Source organism: Alosa alosa, chromosome 13, assembly GCF_017589495.1.
Source record: "Alosa alosa isolate M-15738 ecotype Scorff River chromosome 13, AALO_Geno_1.1, whole genome shotgun sequence".
Classification (NCBI taxonomy): Eukaryota; Metazoa; Chordata; class Actinopteri; order Clupeiformes; family Clupeidae; genus Alosa; species Alosa alosa.
This window is the reverse complement of record NC_063201.1, coordinates 3311521-3331550: the sequence shown is the minus strand read 5'-3', so window position 1 is coordinate 3331550 and position 20030 is coordinate 3311521. Positions and strand designations below refer to the sequence as shown.

The following is a 20030-nucleotide window of genomic DNA, read 5'->3' as shown; positions in this document are numbered from 1 at the left end:
CCCTCTCCCCACATACACAGCACACTATCCCATCTCCCCTGTCATCCCCCCAACACACACACCAAGACCCCTGGCAGTTGGGTTAGCCCCTTGAGCCGTGGATCTGCCCAAGGTTTCTTCCTTGGTAAGGGAGTTTTTCCTTGCCCCTGTTGCTCTTGGGTGCTCCTTGTTGGTGCCCCCACCCAATCCCAATCCTCCCCACCTTTTTTATGCAGCCCTTGCCACTTAATCTACTAAACCCCTCTTCTACTGCACTCTTTACCCCCATTAATGCACAAATAGGCTGACACCAGACATAATTTCACTGCATTTCTTACTTCCAGTAACTATATGCATGTGACAATAAACTTCCTTGTATCCTTGTATCCTTGTGCTACGGAGAGCAAAGAAAAACGTGAGCAATTTGAATATGCTTCAAAATTGAACTCCATCCCCATCAACGAACTTAGGCTATATGGCCAATATCTTTGAAATTTAACGGTCTTGGTTTTATTAGGAAGAAAGTTGGGCATGCCTCAGACTTGTGGTGTGAGCGCTATGGGAGCGGAACAGAACGGCCACTCCGGCCTCTAAATTAAAAAGCGCTCCGCGCTCAAATTCCATCCATATTACACAAAACTATAAAATGATCTAAACTTCATTCAGTCTCGGTGTATAGATCAGGACAGACTTGCGGAACAGGCTGCAGGTCAACAGTCTGACAGCCTGCATGAAGATAAGCATTAATGGTTCAATAGTAAAACAGTGCAATTACCAAAGGGCCCTTGAAATGATCTTTTTAAAGTCAAGGAGGATGGCTTGTAACATGATGCTAGTTGTCAGCTCTGCCATAAGTAGTGACTGATCACATTTGCACATTTTGTTGTTTTGCACTTTCTTTTGCAGTTGTTCTATAGTTTGTAATAGACTTTGTTAAAATTGCACAAATTACACAAATATTTTTGAAATATTTGTATACTGTTGTATAGTTTGTTTGGTGTTATTACTTTGTTAACTGTTATTTTGAGAAGCTGGTTATTTATTTAATATGTAGTGTTTGTACATTTAACAATTATTAGTCTGTAGTGAATCGCACAAACAAGACGCTAACACCCACACACCCCCATCGGACGGCAACCAATACAAGACCCCCCCACCCCCCGCTCGGACGGCAACCGATAGAAGACCCACCCCCCGACCTACGACCTACCACCTTGACTAACACATTTCCTGCGGGAAACCCTGCTGTAGAGTCTATCCACCTCTTTTTAGATTGTATCCACCTCTCAAAAGAGTTTATTCACCAATTACAACTTTCAACATTCACAAATCACACTGTATTATCCAGATCCACACTATGTACACTCATCATCACTCTATGAACCATTTAATACCACTGGTATAGAAATAAACATTGGACAATAACCTCCACCATCATCAAACATGTTTGATCCGATAAAATTCGATACCACATGGCGCAGTCCACCTTACCGTGATCACAGAATTCATAGTTTACTCACCTCCTATTTTACCACTGGATGACAGGTACAAGGTACAAAGCAATTATAAACTGATAAGCAATTTAATTAATAGTGATTTACAATTCATGGAATTTCTTGGAGTGAACTACTGTACCTGCCATAAAGATTACAGTGATTTTGGCCGTGCTAAGAATAAATCCCTTCCCAGTGTTTCCCCTAGAATTTTTTCCTGTTGATCGTAGGAAGCCCCCAAAAAAAAAAAAAAGAGAAATATTTGAAAAAATGACTCCTTAAATTGTGACTTCTGGTGGATTTTGTGAAAGAAATGGACAGATTGAGTTACAAATTATGACATAACCATCAACACAAGCATGATTATTGCAGTACTTGAACAGGATTATTCATGTTTTTCTTTCACCTTTTTCATTTATTATTACATTATTAGTATTAGCCACTGTACAACTGTACACTGTAGGCCACTGTACAAACTATTACTATTTAGAATATACAGTGCTGTGCATAAGTTAAGACATTTATATATAATGTATTTATTTACGATACATGATGCATTAAAAATAATTTATGTCCTATTTTTTTTTTAATTAAGGCATTAAGACAAAAGGCAAAATATGTTTTTATTCCTCCCTTTAGTCAATTTCAGCATGGGTGTCTTAACTTTTGCACAGCACTGTATAAACTACATAGACTTCTCTTTCATGCCATTACACTGTATTGGTGCTGTGCAAGTCGAATTGAGTGCCTGTCACTTTAATGCCGTGACGGCCCGTGACGCTGGCTTGATTCTCACGGTTTTAAGCTAACTTAGTAGCGTTGTTGTGCATGGTGCATAAGAATATGTGGATGAAATTAATTATGTTTCCCATGTCATTTGGTAAAATAAATGGTCAAAAATTCAAAGAAAATTCACTTGGATTATAGCAGATAAGTGTCTTGTATCATATCTATAATTTTGATGAGCTATACAGGAATTACAAACTATCTCAGATGTAAATGCTTGCGTATCCTATTACTCAAATTCAATTAAACCCACCAATAGGGTAGCTAGACCTTAGTTTCACAGCCTAGGTATGTTAGCAACACGGGGCTTGAAAGCATTGCCTGTATCACAAACAAAAACGAAAACAATGCGTGGATTTATCTGGGAATAGGCTACTGAAGGTAGGGGCGAGCTATCTCGCTGGCGTGTTTAATTTGGTTCCTTGGTTAACATAATGTAGGCTACGTTTTTTTGCACAAAATTGCGTCTGCTAATAAACTTAAAACATGTACATAAACACAAACAAAAGCGTGATCTCCTGTGGAATCCCTGACTGCGCCTTCAACGTTAGCCTACTATTATTTGTTGACATGAAACCTGAACGAGCGGCAGCTGTTCCTGAAGTTCACTTTAAGCTATCTTTTTTTTTTTTAATTAGGCAACTCTTTTTGCAGTGGCGCTTGAATTCCAGGAGCGGCGCTGCGCCACTGATGAATACATTGTAGGGGAAACACTGCTTCCTGTGTATACTAGATACTCTCTGGTAAACTAAACTTGATATGAATTTCAATAAGCAAACCAACAGTAAAAACAGAACAGACTTCTTATAAAAAATAAGTTGAATGCCTCTGGGTGATATTGATAGAGAGGGAGGAGCCTGCAAGGCCTGGTCATGTCCCTGTGAGAAGAATGTGGGTCTATAGCTTCTCTTCTTTGATGACAGTCGATTCAGACTTGCCCTTGAGTTCTTCAGTGCCTGAGACCATCCAGGGCTTCAGGTCAGTGACTGCTGGCTCACCCGTGGCCTCACTGGCCTCTGTTTCGGGCAGGTGCAAGTCAATGAAGAGGACGTAGATAACAGACCCCAGCACTCCTCCAATCATGGGAGCCACCAGGGGCACCCAGAACCAGTAGTTAGAACAGCTGCGGGGAGAGTAGCACCAGAGTTTAGGTTTAGATGTGTAGCACCAGAGTTTAGATGTGTAGCACCAGAGTTTAGGTGTGTAGCACCAGAGTTTAGATGTGTAGCACCAGAGTTTAGGTGTGTAGCACCAGAGTTTAGATGTGTAGCACCAGACTTTAGGTTTAGATGTGTAGCACCAGACTTTAGGTTTAGATGTGTAGCACCAGAGTTTAGGTTTAGATGTGTAGCACCAGAGTTTAGGTGAGGGTTTAGATGTGTAGCACCAGAGTTTAGGTGAGGGTTTAGATGTGTAGCACCAGACTTTAGGTGAGGGTTTAGATGTGAGAGAGCATGTGGGAAGAGTAGCACCAGACTTTAGGTGAGGGTTTAGATGTGAGAGAGGAGCACCAGACTTTAGGTGAGGGTTTAGATGAGTAGCACCAGAGTTTAGGTTTAGATGTGTAGCACCAGAGTTTAGTTTTAGATGTGTAGCACCAGAGTTTAGGTGAGGGTTTAGATGTGTAGCACCAGAGTTTAGGTTTAGATGTGTAGCACCAGAGTTTAGGTGAGGGTTTAGATGTGTAGCACCAGACTTTAGCTGAGGGTTTAGATGTGTAGCACCAGAGTTTAGGTGAGGGTGTAGATGTGTAGCACCAGAGTTTAGGTGAGGGTTTAGATGTGTAGCACCAGAGTTTAGGTGAGGGTTTAGATGTGTAGCACCAGAGTTTAGGTGAGGGTTTAGATGTGAGAGAGCATGTGGGAAGAGTAGCACCAGACTTTAGGTGAGGGTTTAGATGTGAGAGAGTAGCACCAGAGTTTAGGTGAGGGTTTAGATGAGTAGCACCAGAGTTTAGGTTTAGATGTGTAGCACCAGAGTTTAGGTTTAGATGTGTAGCACCAGAGTTTAGGTGAGGGTTTAGATGTGTAGCACCAGAGTTTAGGTGAGGGTTTAGATGTGTAGCACCAAACTTTAGGTGAGGGTTTAGATGTGAGAGAGCATGTGGGAAGAGTAGCACCAGACTTTAGGTGAGGGTTTAGATGTGAGAGAGTAGCACCAGACTTTAGGTAAGGGTTTAGATGTGAGAGAGTAGCACCAGAGTTTAGGTGAGGGTTTAGATGAGTAGCACCCAGTGTTGGGGAAGTTACTTTTAAAAAGTAGTGTTTGCTCGTTACTCGTTACTTCTCAATGTACAGAAGGACAATGTAGTCTAGGCTACAACTAACACTCACATTCCTTCCCTTAGTTTCAACGAGTTCGAAGTAATGTGAATAGGCTACCTCCATCCCCCAGAAGTTAGCGTTGGCTGCGTCTCGCTTGCTGTGATTGCTCTTCATTGCCACCAGCCTCTTGTCACGTACCGTGTGGAGCTATAATTGCACTTCATGCTACCAGCCTCTGTCACGGAGGCTGCCATGTGGAGCTTGTGCCTATTGCGCAAGCGCGCAGCTGATAAAGCAGCATCACTGTCAAATCTGTCCCTGGGAAAAGTAACGTTGCGCAGATATGAAAAAGGAACTACGTTACGTTACCAAATTTTTAGTAGTAACACGTTACACTACTTTTTACTCAAAAAAGTAGTTACGTTACTGTAACTCGTTACTTTGTAACGCGTTACACACAACACTGGTAGCACCAGAGTTTAGGTGAGGGTTTAGATGTGAGAGAGTAGCACCAGACTTTAGGTGAGGGTTTAGATGTGAGAGAGCATGTGGGAAGAGTAGCACCAGAGTTTAGATGAGGGTTTAGATGTGACAGAGCATGTGCACGTACATAATAAGCTTATATGTGGTTGCCAGAAGAAGTATCCATTTTTGTATGATTCTGTGACTCAATAATATCTTTATCTTTATGCATTGACCCATAAAATATATCTAAAAGTGTAGTATTTTATAATAGCACTAATAAACAATATACAAAGCTTTAAATAATAGCGATTAGGATCATTATGGATCAGAATGTTTTGGGGATGTGAGCAGAGCCAGTATCTACAGAACAAAGCTAATGACACCAGCGAGGACTCAGTGTTCCTTCTGGACACACTGTGTTTGCATGCTCATGTGTCCAAATGGTCATTGCAAAATCCGTTTACACTGTAGCACTAATACCAATGGCATGCACAACACAATACAATCTGCTGAGAGACATCTGTGTGTGTGTGTGTGTGCGGGGGGGGGGCAGCATGGCTAGATAATATGCATGAATGTAACCAGCAAAAGTATTTGGAGTAAAATTTTTATGAGCTTGGCTACAGGAGACATATACCACAACAGGCCAGAGGAAAGGGATTTGCATAGGATTGGTTCAAATGCCAGCCAGCTGATGGGCTCACCTAAACACCTCTGTTCCCCAGCCTGCGGTCAGCGTGAAGAGGCGGGGGCCCAGGTCACGGGCAGGGTTTATGGCCGCTCCGCAGTTGGAGGACATGCCCATGCTGATCCCCAGGACGATGCCGCCCACGATGGGCGGAATGAGACCAGGAGGGGCAGGGGTGTTCTTCTCCTCGCCCAGAGGTAGGATGCACAACATCAGCATCGCCGTTCCCACCACCTACAGAGAGGGAGAGGGAGAGGGAGAGAGAGAGAGAGAGAAAAAGAGAGAGGGAGAGAGAGAGAGAAAGAAAGAGAGAGAGAGAGAGGGGCAAGGCAAGATAATAGAGCGGTAAGACCCTAGTTATGCATTCATCCAAATTCAAGGTTAGGATGAAATATAATGAAAAAAGCCCCAATGCGTCTGTTATCAAGAAGACACACTTCAAGTGAGCCTGAAAAAATAAGCAATGTCTTTGGTGTGACTGCATTGTAACATATTTTCAAAGGCAGACCAATGAAACATTGAATAGGGTCAGTTTCTGCTGGCTGCACTGCACTGATTATGAGCTGCCTGACTGGACAGATGTGGATGGGCCTTCTCCTAGCGGCCGTCTCGTACCTGGTCCAGGAAGCTTCTCTGCAGGGAAAGGAAGTGGCTGGGGTAAGTGGCAAAAATGGAGGCTGTCTCATTGGGCCCGGTCACGGTCAGAACACCCCCACTGAACTCCATTATGGCGTCTGCAGGAACAGAGATAATGCCAGGGAAAAGAAAGATAAGAGATTCGTATTTAAGAGAACAAAAAGAGAACAAAAAACTATAGATACACTAGGTGGATAAAAGTATTGGGTCACTTATGCCCATTCATCCATAAGAGCATTTGGTCAGGCACTGACATTGAGCAAGAAGCCTGACTGGCCATCTTTGTTAAATCATCTCAAGGGTGTTTGATGGGGTTGAGGTCAGGGCTCTGTATGGGCAAGTCAAGTTCTTCCTAAGCCATGTTGACCTTGCTTTGTGCACCCTATTACAGTGCCATGCTTGCATTCACAGAGCTCTTCAGAACAACCCATTCTTTCTAAAATGTTTATGAATGCAAACTGCATGACAGGGTGCTTGATTTTATGTGTCTGAAAGTATTCAGGTAGTGTCCCAGCACTTGTCCATATAGTGTGCATCTCTATGAATACCTTGTATATCTTTAAAACAGATGTGAGAGTAATATTCAGTGTAATATCATGCATATACAAATGCATCTCAAATATTAAAGGTGCTCTAAGCGATGCTGGGTAACGTCACTTCTGTTGACGTTCAAACAAAACAGAGAGCTAGCTCGCTACTTCCTCCCCCTCCCTCCCGTGGTGCTCCCGTGCGATTGAAACTCTCCTAAACGTGCATCTCGTCTGTGATTTGCTGGAACAGTTTGTTATGTTTTATGGTTTGCCCAGGTTGTTTTTGTTGCCGTTTTTGGAGCCTGGGCTGTCCACAGAGATCGTGTTTTTTTTACAGTGTATTCAGGACACAGACAGCTAGCGGTTGGTTAGGTGATGTTTGCAGTAAGTGACATAAAATGTTTTAGCCTAAAAAACACGTGGCATCGCTTAGAGCACCTTTAAGTCACTAATATGAACTAGACTGAAAATGTCCATATGTGAGTGAGATAGACCTGTCCATATGTGAGACTCAATAGACGAGCCAAGCATACCATAGTAGACTCAATAGACGAGCCAAGCATACTGTAGTAGACTCAATAGACGAGCCAAGCATACCGTAGTAGACCAAATAGACGAGCCAAGAGGCTAGGTAGGCCCCCAGTAACTGGGCGAGAGAGTACGGCAGTAGCTTCTTCCAGGAACACTGACCCAGCACACAGAAACTCAGAGACACCGCAGGGTTCAGGTGAGCTCCTGATACACCAAACAACAACAACAAATAGGACAATGGAACGTTAGCATGTGTGAATCCTCTGTCCAGAAAACAACACAATAATCTATGTATATGATGTAAAGTTTGAGCCTCACTCATACCACTAGGAGTTTGAATGAAGGCAGAGTATGAGAATCAGAGGGTCATGTACAGTTACCATGTAGGATATATAGAACTTTTTATTTTGTTAGCAGGGCTCTCAAGTGTCACGCATTGATGGTGACAGTCACTCATTTCAGTCTTTTGTCACTCTCTCCCGCCACACACTGTATTTCTCACGCAGAAAAACTATTTATATATTTAATATGCTGCGGCAGCGCCCAAAATGTCTCTGGCCGCGCCGCTCTCACTATGGAACCGGCAGGAATCAAGCGTGTCTGTCCTGGAGTTGAGCCTGCCACTTATCAGCCAATCAAAAATAACAAGGGGGGCTACACAATAGCCAATCATAAAATAGCACTTTTGTATCTGGGTAAGATTTAACGCAACAACCAATGAAAAACGTGTATCCTGGGATTGTTGAACGTGAACCTGTTACCTACTTCTTCCAAGTTCCGTTCACCTTGAAGCTTCGAGCATCAGTTCATGATTTCAGCACAGAGTAAGTCATCTTTTAATGTTACAACAAATCCACAACTTGTTTGACACAAACAATGACAACGTGACTGCTGCTAGAGAATGTTTCCCAGATAATTAGCATCAATTAGCCAACAGTTTCACAGCCTGTTCATTGACAAAACTTGCTCAGAACAAGTAGCCTATGCCTAATCATAGCCTACTTTTGTTCACAAGATGACTGACATATTGTCACATTCTAAACATCTCTCTCTCCAAATAGGCTTAATCATTTTATTAGCACTAAACAAATTAAAGTGTATTGCATAGCCTATTGTTATAGGTCACTTTTAAAATCATGTCATATTATATAATTATATCCTGGCCATGGATGCATTGATCATTGCATCTGTATTAAAAAATGTCGGGTAAAAAGCAATTAAGCATCCTCTCATTCACCCTGAGAGGAAAGCTCCCTAAAAGGCCCAGGTTAGTGGATGCTCAGAGGTGGTGAAAAGGCCCATTATTGAATTGTCAGTGCCATGTGTCAAATCTTTTCTTTTGCAAATCTGAGCAATTATAAATTATACTTTTGCCCCATTTTGACTTAGGAGGGCATTGCTATACATACTGTAGGCAATAATCAAATGCCTGCTCTCTTTTGGAAAGCTGAGACACTGTTGGAAAACAATTAGAATAACTGTGTGATGTACCGGATAACAAGCATCTTTGAACTGACCACATTTCAGCCCTCTAGGTCTTGACCTGATATGACTTGAGTCCTAGCATTAGGTCTTGTCATGCTGTGTGCAAAAGTAGATCAATATAGAATGACAACATGAGTACTTTAGACCATTATTTGCCAAGATATGCTCATGCATTTTGTAAAATGCCCTATGAAAACTCCCCATAGGAGTTTGGGTTATCCAAAATGCATACTGGCAATCAAATGCTTACTGCATATGAACCCCTTATAAGCATAATCTTGGCCTCAAAGTTTCATGCTTGCATTTGGATTGTAGGCTACTTCAGGTTCTGATGTGACTACACTAAATATGGAATAATTACAAAAAATACAAATCTTTACCATTTCTATTTAAATTCAATTGGTGTGTATAAGATGGGCTATATTTCTGCACAACTAATATTGGATCAACTGTTAAGCGACCTGGGGCTGGTGTATGCTAGCTGGTGAAGTAAGTTGTGCATGTAAATCCTCACCCCTAACCTTAAGAACGGCTCTAACCGCTGAGTTGGAAGCTTGGGCTTTTAGCTCAGTGGTTAGAGCGCTCGACTCCCATGCTCGACTCCCATGCCGGTGTGTGTTGAGGTGGCGGGTTCAAGGGCCGTGAGCGGCTGAAGACACGACCTCTGTTACTGTTACACTGGAACATCTGAAGGCATATTAATAACAGCAACAAAAAGTTGTAGTATTATTAATGAAACACCCCCATTCTCGCAACCCGTCTGACCAGCCACCCCTTTAACCCTCGGACGGGGGGGAATTGTCGACGGGGAATGTCACTCTTGCCTTTCCTCAAAACTTGAGAGCCCTGTGTTAGACTTTTTAACAGCTCTCAAGACACTGTGGGCCAGATGTACTAACGCTTTTGCGCCCATTTCAGGCGTATTTGTTTCGCAATGTGCGCGTAAAATCATTGCGAGGTATGTACAGGCCGCAATGATGTAAAAGCGCAAACTGCCTGTCGCGGGAGCTGAAAGTGGCAGATTGCGATTGTCATGTCATGCATATGCATTCATGGGAGGATCCAGGGGAAAGTGGGAGTTTAGCTTAAAAAGATGGGAGGGGAAGAGTAAAGAGCACCTAGTTATGTATTCCACGGTATGTACAAAGACTGCTCCTGAAAGCACACGTCTATTCTGCGCCTAAATACTTCCGCCATGTAAAAGCAGGTGTTAATCCACATTGCAGTTCAATGCGTCAATAAGAGAACCTTTCAAAGACAACAGAATCGCTATTTAGAACACCAGTTTTTGTGGTGAAAGTATTTGTACTACCAAAAGCAACCTTAACTTTCGTTGGCCTTTTAGATGTCTTACTTTCACTTTCAAGTCATTCACTTAAACTTTCCTACTTGCTAGATTTGACCAATCTTCCATAGCCTACGTGCACAAGTAGTTTGAGTAGAACTACTGATCTTCATTATCTCCCTGCTTGTTGACATCTTATCATGTATGTTATTATTTCATGATCGCTAAACGTTTGATTCTTTTTAATGTTGTCATCAGTTAACTTCATTCAACTGCACTTGTAGGCGCTGCCATTCAGTTGTGGATGTTCGTAAATTGCGTTTATGGGCGGAGAAGGGCAGAGAAAGGCGCAGTTTACACTAAGGATTGAACGATTGATAAATACGACGGAAACGTGGGTCTGACAGCGTTCGCAATCTGCGGTGTGTCCATGGCGCTGATAACGCTACGTTCGCAAATGTACGTACATCTGGCCCTGTGCCTCTTATAGACAAAGGGGGCTGCCATGCAAGGAGTTATTTCTTGCTGTTAGAGATATTTGAGAGTTTAGTGTCAAGAACACTAAGATGGGCTTGGAACTTCAGACTGTTGACCACTCTGAAACCATCTGCTGTATTCGTCCAGCAACACAGCAGCCCTGCGGGCTAGCAGATGGTTTCCGCTGCTGTACCTGAGATCCCTTTGGAGAGGTACATGGCGGCCATGACCCCCACAGAGAAAGCCAGGTTGGACGACAGGAACTGACCCTTGGTCTCGCGGCTGGTCTTCACCTGGGCAGCCGCTGCGCAGCCAAACAGCTGTGACAGAAGGGTCAAGGGTCAAGAGGTCAGCGTGGGGGCAAACAGAGTAAAAGAGAGGGAAAGGATTCTCACCAGAATATTCATATTTCCATATTAGAATACGTGAAGCAGTGGTCCCCAAACTTTTTCTTCCGAGGGCCAGCTCACTATGCCTGGCTCTAAGAGAGGGCCAGAGACTCGGAGTATATCAGTAACCATAAATAGCTTAGTGCTGTGAACAAAGGCAGTCTACCTTAGTTGAATATTCCATTTAATCTATAGGCTATTCCAATTTAATACCATTGTTATAATAATAATATAATAATAATAATAGCATTCTCAAAACTATAAGCAGGGAGTCCCAAAAGTATATTTTGAACTCTGAACTTTGCATAGGCTACACAGCTCAAGTTGTGAACAAGCAATATCCTACAAATAATTTAAAGTTCTCAAACTATGAGTTTTATGAAGTGGTGGCAGAAACATCTGAAATGACCACCATTCTAACTTTCACTCACCTGATGAGAACTTTGTGAACTCTGTATGAACATTTGAACGAGTGAATAAAAAATATAAATAATTATACCAGAAAGTTCCAGAATTATGACTTGAATAGTTAGTTATTAACAATTAATTGATACATTTTTAGAATACTTTGAGCACTGATGCAGTCAGCAGAGGCCTCTTACATTGTTTGCAGGTAGGCCTACTATACATTTCATTCCGTTTTCGATGGCAAACGCGAAACAGCGTCAAAACAACCAAAAAGAGTATTACTGTACATGTGTACTGTTAAGACCCGCCATAGAGAATGAATGGGGGAAATTACGGAGGTTATAGTTTGACGATGTCGAACTCCCGTGCGGGCCGGATGCTATATCCAGACAACGACTCTACTTCCTTCGTCAGCTAAGGAAATTCAAAGTTTCTACATCCATCATGAAGGCCTTCTACACTTCAGCGGTTGAGAGTGTTCTAACTGGTAGCATCATCACCTGGTATGGGAACTCCACAGTTAGAGATTGTAGTACTCTGCAGAGAGTAGTGCGCTCAGCTGAGCGTGCTATAAGAACTCAACTCCCTGCTCTACAAGATATCTATTCCAGAAGAGTACTCCTAAGAGCCCAAAAGATTCTGAAGGACTCTTCTCATCCTAACAATGGATTATTCCTACCGCTGAAATCAAGAAGACGCCTATGTAGTCACAAAGCCAGAACTGAGAGACTCAGGAGAAGTTTTTATCCCCAGGCCATCCTGAACTCTGAACTCACACTATACTGACTTTGCACACATTCACTCCTCAGCACTCTCAAACATTTCCCAACTCTGAACTCACACTATACTGACTTTGCACTCATTCACTCCTCAGCACTCATGACCCCCACACACACACACACACACACACCTACAAGACTTTTAGCACTTTTTACATCCCTCTCCCTATGCTACAGACCTTTTATTTATTTTCTTATTTCATCACAAAAACACACACACACACACACACACACACACATATCTGACTTTCTCCAACTTTTTGCACACTTTTTTATTTATTTTTTTTGATTTCTCCTCCATCTACCCATGTCCTTGATTGCCTAGCCTTTCTGCCCCCCCACCCCCCCCCCACCCACCCCACCCCCATCCCCAACACACACACTTACATCATCACTGTCATCACTTCACATACATACAGCACTCCTCTACATACTTGCTGCACACTGCCCCCCACATACACAGCACATTGTCTTCAGGATCTTCTCCAACACACATCCTCTACATACTTACAGCACACTGCCCCCACCTACCCACACACACACACTACACACATACACACACAGTCACTGCTCCACTCCCGCCCACACACACATCTTCACTGTCATCACTCACATACATTACATACAGTACTCTGCTTGCAATAGTAAGTCCCTGATCCCCCCCCACACACACACACTTACATCATCACTGTCATCACTTCACATACATACAGCACACTGCTTGCTACAGTAAGCCTCCTCTACATACTTGCTGCACACTGCCCCCACATACACAGCACATTGTCTTCAGGATCTTCTCCAACACACATCCTCTACATACCCACAGCACACACTGCCCCCACCTACCCACCTACACACACACACACACACACACACACAGTCACTGCTCCACTCTCCCTCCCACACACACATCTTTCACTGTCATCACTCACATACATTACATACAGTACTCTGCTTGCAATAGTAAGTCCCTGCCCCCTACATACACAGCACATTATTTCATCAGGAAGCTTCTCCAACACACATCCCCAACATACTTACAGCACACTGCCCCCCCCCCACAGCACATTGTCTCATGAGGAAGCTTCTCCAACACACATATTGCACACTGCCCTCTCCCCACATACACAGCACACTATCCCATCTCCCCTGTCATCCCCCCAACACACACACACACCCCCTGGCAGTTGGGTTAGCCCTTGAGCCGTGGATCTGCCCAAGGTTTCTTCCTTGGTAAGGGAGTTTTCCTTGCCCCTGTTGCTCTTGGGTGCTCCTTGTTGGTGCCCCCACCCAATCCCAATCCTCCCCCACCTTTTTTATGCAGCCCTTGCCACTTAATCTACTAAACCCCTCTTCTACTGCACTTTTTACCCCCCCCCCCCATTAATGCACAAATAGGCTGACACCAGACATAATTTCACTGCATTTCTTACTTCCAGTAACTATATGCATGTGACAATAAACTTCCTTGTATCCTTGTATCCTTGTATCCTTGTATATACCACGGACATGTTTTGGGGGGCCACCTAAAATGAGGTGGCGGGCCGTAGTTTGGGGACCACTGACGTAAAGTAAAGTAGGAGAGAGGCCACACTATGCATATAGACTTTTATTTGCAAATAAAGGTGTATATATGCATAGTGTGGCCTCTCTCCTACTTTACGTATTCTAACTATCCAGGCCAGCACTCTTAAAGTTTAAAAGTAGACACATTGAGTGAAGCCTGCTCCTATCCTCACTTATTTCCATATTAGGAAAAAGAGGGAAAAAAACTTCCATTCAACTCATTAATACATTACTGTGTTAAACATCCTCAAAAAAAAAAAGTGCTGACATAGTTTAGATAACAAGCTCAATAACCATGAGCACATTCAATAACTCTGCAGCACACAATACACTAACTGCACGGAACATATATGGCTCATAAACTCATAAAGACAGTGATTACAGCCAACAGGATATTACAGAGGCAGCCCTAGGTGGCAAAGACGTTATATACACAAACAAAATGTACACTAATTTAATTGGAATAAGGCTGAATAAGTAATCTGGTGCCTCAATCATAGCTTATATAAGTACTTTTTTTTTTTTTTATCCTATACTCTTTGCAGCAAACGGGCAGTTTCCCCATGGCAGGCCAACTCCAGGGAGGTTGCAAATTCATAATTTAGTGGTGAAAACATTCATTGTGCACAGACATCCGTAAACTGTATCATAGGATAGTGCATTATATGAGCTCAACTCTGTAAACTGTATCATAGGATAGTGCACTATATGAGCTCAACTCTGTAAACTGTATCATAGGATAGTGCACTATATGAGCTCAACTCTGTAAACTGTATCATAGGATAGTGCACTATATGAGATTAACTATATAAACTGTATCATAGGATAGTGCATTATACGAGCTCAACTCTGTAAACTGTATCATAGGATAGTGCACTATATGAGCTCAACTCTGTAAACAAAAAACGCAGAGGACTCGTGATGCTCTATGACAGAAAATAAACAAATCAAGACCTCATACATGACTCAGTCACAAGAGTAAAAAATGTCTACAAAATAATTTAGCCTCAGTGTTCAGGACAAGATCAAAGTCAAAGTCTACTTTATTGTCAATTTCTTCACATGTCAAGACATACAAAGAGATCGAAATTGCGTTTCCCACTATCCCACGGTGGAGACTAGACATGTAGAATTTGAATGAGTTTCAATTCTCTCACTACTCAATCTCTTTGGAGTCTAGTTGCAAACTCTGACTATCAGCTGGATCTGCAGTTACCACAACAATATGTCTGCATGTCCGAAAGTAAGTGATGGATGTTGTCTGTTGCTGAGGTATAAGCTTGGCATCCAGATGTGCATGCACATGATCAACAGACCTAATCTGTCATTGGATAGCAGAATACATAATTTATCTCGAGACCATGGGCTTTTCTCAATATGCGTTCTTTTCTATACTTGGGTGGTTGACATGACATGGCCTTTTTTTGGTCCAATGTGTCAAAGATATGTAAATTATAAAAAAAAATATATCAAAAACTATGGTGATATTGTTCAGAAAATGCTGTTTTATATGAACATACAGAGCATTCATGGGATTAATCTTCCATTTTTTTTCCACAATTTTCAGCCAAACCAGAAAAAGCTCATATGGCGTGACTGTCCCAGTCACATTTCACAAATTTTGATTTTGAATAAAAACAAGAAAATGTATTCATTTTCTGTTTATTCAATCATATATTGATAACCCAGATGCCTACTTGTGAGTCTGCTTGACTAAAGGTTCAGGCATAATACTGTGAAGCCACCCTTAACTAAAACACTTTGTCCCAGAAATGGATATCATATGGTGTGACGCCATATTACTTTTTTTAAACGGGCAATTGTTTGGAGACCTTTGGGGAGTAGGGGTCCTCCTTCTTTCAGGAGGAAGAACAACACCTCAGAAGGACACTGAAAGTTACAAGATGAGTTTTCTCTCTTCATGTTTTCCAAAAAATCAAGTATATCCGGCACTCCTGCTTCAGTTCCCTTTTGCACTGTCTTTTGGTGTGACGCATTTTACGCAAAAATGCCCGAATAAAATTACTTTTCAGTCAATATTACCTTTAAAACTATATTGTCATATTGCAGTTAGCATGTTTTTAGGATGTTAGCATAAAAGCACATTGCTTAATGTCATGCTAAGTACATGAAACCTCATATGGTGTGACCCCATATCATATAGTGTGACCGGGTTTTCTCGTCACACCATATGATTTATTTGTCACACTGTATGATAGAAACTGCATTTTCCTGCATAAATAATGTTTTTTCATACATATGTTTAACTCATAATTAAGTGTAATATATATTTTGACATATTTAACATGATTTAACATTTATTATTTAAGATGTGCAACTATTGCATGTATTGCGAATCACACACACACATAAAACACAGAAATCACCCCCACACACACTCACTCACTCACTCTACAGCCTTGGATACAAAAGATACTCAGGGAACCCAAGAGCTATACAATATTTGGTGGCATTCTGTTTTGCATAGTTGTGATTTCTAAAAGTGAACCTTTACATGATATACCTGTCTTAAACTGTCTTTTGTTGCTTGTGAAATACATATAATACACATTTTTGTATTAACAGATTGTTTTGTGGTGTTATTTATCATATGGCGTGACACCATATCATTTGGTGTGACATCAAGAAATTATGAAAATAAAAAGGCTTTTGGGGTCTATATCATACAAATCTCAATGGAACAGATAGAAAATAGGGTCAGCAAAAGTCACAAGCATTTTCTTTCTTTTATATCAAGGTATGTCAAAATGAATATGACGTTTATTGAAAGATTGAGGACATATGCCTTACTCTGTGTATTGATGAAGAAATATACTGTAAAATGTAATAAATTTGCACAAGGAAATGCTAGATATTGATGAAGTAATGATAGGCTACAGGCTTCACAACTAACGTTAATCATAACTGTCACTTAAACTGCGAACTTCAAACATTATTCCCGCCATCGGCAAGTGAATATATTAACTTAAACAAGCTGGTGAATTATATATTTTATTGTAGGCTAAATGTCAGAAATACGGTGCAGACTAATAGAGCAATAGGTAAATGACTAGACTCCCGAGCTGTTCCGAGAGAAGCTGCCGTTGGCAAGAACGCTGCTGTCTCAAACTGCAAATTGAGCGTCCTGTGCTCGCGTTCTCCAGAGTCTGGACTCACGATCTTAACTTTTCAAGTTCGAACTTTCAAGAACAGGAGACCTTACTTTAGCGTACTTTGTATTGAGAAAAGCCCCATATGTACGTTCACTTACTTACTTACATTTACTTCACGTTACCTGTGACGTTGATGTGTTTACTGATAGTAAAAGGAAGCTGAAAGCAAAATGAAGTTGATGGATGGCAGGTTCTCACCAGTAAAACGAAGGTTCCGAGAAGCTCTGCCAAGCACTCTCTGACCAGGGCATTCTTCACGGTTAGTGCCTTTCGGAACGTTAGTGGCTTCATTCTACCTGCTCCTGCTTGCCGACGCAGACTGGCCTCACCTGCAGTCATTATTGCCAGTAGTCAGGATCACCCACCTGAAATCAACACATCACCACACACCATCTTATCCACTCACCATCATTCGACTTTGGCCAGCGACAAAGCGCTCATGCCAGATGATTAGAGAGAGAGAGGCTGATGCTGACCTGTTGTAAAACACCTGCTGGTCACTATAACAAAGGTCAATCACTAACAGGATTATCAACATACTAATAAAGATTACTTAAACCAAGGGTTATATGCCTTTGTGTAATACAATAAAGTATAGGGGCACTGTGCCCCTGGTAAAGTATGAAGTAGCGCGTAGCAGAGGTTTGAAAACATTTCTGAGAAACAAGATAGTCTTTATCTGCACAGAGGGAGTAAAACGTAAACAGTTAAACATCTATTTGGTCAGAGAAAGATGCAGACTTCTTGCTGGTGCACTGCCCACAACAAATATCTTTGAGATGAATCACACTCTCAAAGAGATAATACATGTAATGAAAATAGCTTTGGCTTACTTTCAAGTAAGGCAGAAATAAGTAAAGAAACAAAAGAAGATAAGCAAAATCTATCGAATGGGGGAAAGAATATTGTGCAGGCATCACACACCTGTGAATGCATTTCAACAGTTCTTAACATAGATTATCCATAATGTAGATTTGATTTGCCAGTCAAATGTGTATTCCACATTATTAATTATGATTTCCAGTTACAGCCAAGCTTGGGACAGTGGGAAGTATTGACGCATTAACACGTGTATTAGATATGAAGGGAAAACAAAAACAGCCTCCCCTCCAGTTATATGAAAGAGGGTAAGTCTGCCTGCTGATACTGCGGAGGATGGGAGTGATGATAAGGAAACTGTTCCCAGGCTGTGTCGTAAACTGGCCACCTTACCTCACTCTAAATGAGGTCTTGAGACACAGCTTATCTCAATCACTCGAAGGATTTACTAGTTTGTATGCTTTCATGTACTGTTCACATGCAGTTGTTTAAATATCTCTGTGGTCATAGATAAGCTCGTAACTTAAGAATGTGGTTCTGTTATGCACCCAGTTCTGGTCTGTGTGATGCAACGTTTCCCCCCTGTGGATGGTGCGGGAATAGCAGACTACTGCATGACCTTTTATTGTACCGTAAGGCAGTGGTTCTCAAACTTTTTCTGTTATTCCGCACTTTGGAGGTGGGGAATTTTCAAGCCCCACTTGACCCCATCAACGAGGCAAAATGGAAACGTTATATTAAATTTGTTTGCATTTTGGTTCCTTGATGGCAAAATGGAAACGTTCAAATTAGGGCTGTCAAAATAACTGATTAATTTCGATTAATTAATTTGATAAAAAATAACTGATTAAAAAAAATAACACAGATTAATCGATTCTGTATGACCTTTGACCCTGAGCCGTTTTGTCAGTAACCATTAGACTGTAAAATGAAGGAGAGAAGAAAATGTGCTGCCTAGATCATTGATTGGAACATTTACTTTTAAAAAACGGCCTGATGGTGTTGATAAAAATAAAGTGTTGATTAAAATAAAGTCCTCTGCAATGTCTGCAGCAAGGAATTTGCATATCACCAGAGTTCGTTAACTCTAAAGTCACACATCAAGGCAAAAAAATAGTGTTGACATTAAGGGAGTGTTAATTTATTTTCATTGTGTCCGAGTTATATCTGTGGCCTGAAATGCCTTGTATGTGAAAAAAAGACTTCTTCCTGAAGCACTTTAAATTAATTTCCTCAGAATATTAGGTCTTATAGATTATTATGGCGATTCTTTGAACAGTGAAAATAATAATAAAAGAGTTTTTGAACTTTAATGTCACTAATGCTGATTATTCAATGACTCATTTGAATTTAAATATTTAAAATACTTTCACAGCAAAAATTATATTTCCGATTAATTTAGATTAATTAATCACAGACTATGTAATTAATTCGATTTAATTTTTTAATCGATGGACAGCCCTAGTTAAAATATATTAAATTTGTTTCCAAGTTACAGTTCCCGTCTCGGTCTGTTGGATCAGATGTTATTTTAATTCATACGTTGGTCTGTTTATGACTCTTATGTTTGTGTGTGGCTGCTTTGTTTTGAATCTATGATCTTCCTTGTCAAAAAAGATAGGCACATTTTCAAAAAAAAATATTTCCTCCTGTTCATCGCGCCTCACCTGTCATGTCTCTATTCCCCACTAGTGGGGCCCGCCCAACACTTTGAGGACCACTGCCGTGAGGAATGTGAATACTGGCTGACCTCTAGTGGGGCCCGCCCCACACTTTGAGAACCACTGCCGTGAGGAATACGAATATTGGCTGACCTCTAGTGGGAGATGCTTAGGCTACAGATACGGTACATTCTTATTTTTATCAACAGCGTTTTTGTACCCTATGGATATACAGAGCTCACTCAAAGAAGAGTAAAAAAAAAATGTTTACTTCTACTAGTGACAAGATGTAGCCTGGAAAATCCAGACCCTGGTAATCTAGAAAGATTAAGGGTCTAGCCACGAATAGTGAAAATGGCCCAACTCAAGCGGCGGGAACAAGCATGCATTTGAAAATCTCACTGCACGCAATTGGATAACACTACGAGCAATGTTTACTGACTGATTCATTGCAGCGCTGTCGTCATCTGTTTAGCTCGCCTCATGGCCCGCCTGTATAAGATACACTGATGTGATTGGTTCCTCGTGATGCAAGGGGTAAAAGTAACGTGCATCATTACTCATTGCCAGAGTGTCTCGCAGAGACAATTCAATTGTGCTTTGGCGAGAACTCTGG

At 41.5% G+C, this 20030-nt stretch overlaps 1 protein-coding gene across 1 annotated transcript; it reads right to left on the bottom strand.

Annotated features, from left to right (window-relative positions):
* Nucleotides 1–2852: 2852 nt before the first annotated feature.
* On the bottom strand, nucleotides 2853–17497 carry aqp10a (aquaporin 10a). The gene is made up of 7 exons (XM_048261394.1): nucleotides 17411–17497; nucleotides 17133–17299; nucleotides 10813–10939; nucleotides 7439–7576; nucleotides 6291–6409; nucleotides 5692–5909; nucleotides 2853–3381 (listed from the first exon to the last, which is right to left on the bottom strand). The coding sequence occupies exons 2-7, from the start codon at nucleotides 17271–17273 to the stop codon at nucleotides 3156–3158; spliced, it is 969 nt and encodes a 322-aa protein (XP_048117351.1). The 5' UTR covers nucleotides 17274–17299; nucleotides 17411–17497; the 3' UTR covers nucleotides 2853–3155.
* Nucleotides 17498–20030: the final 2533 nt, after the last annotated feature.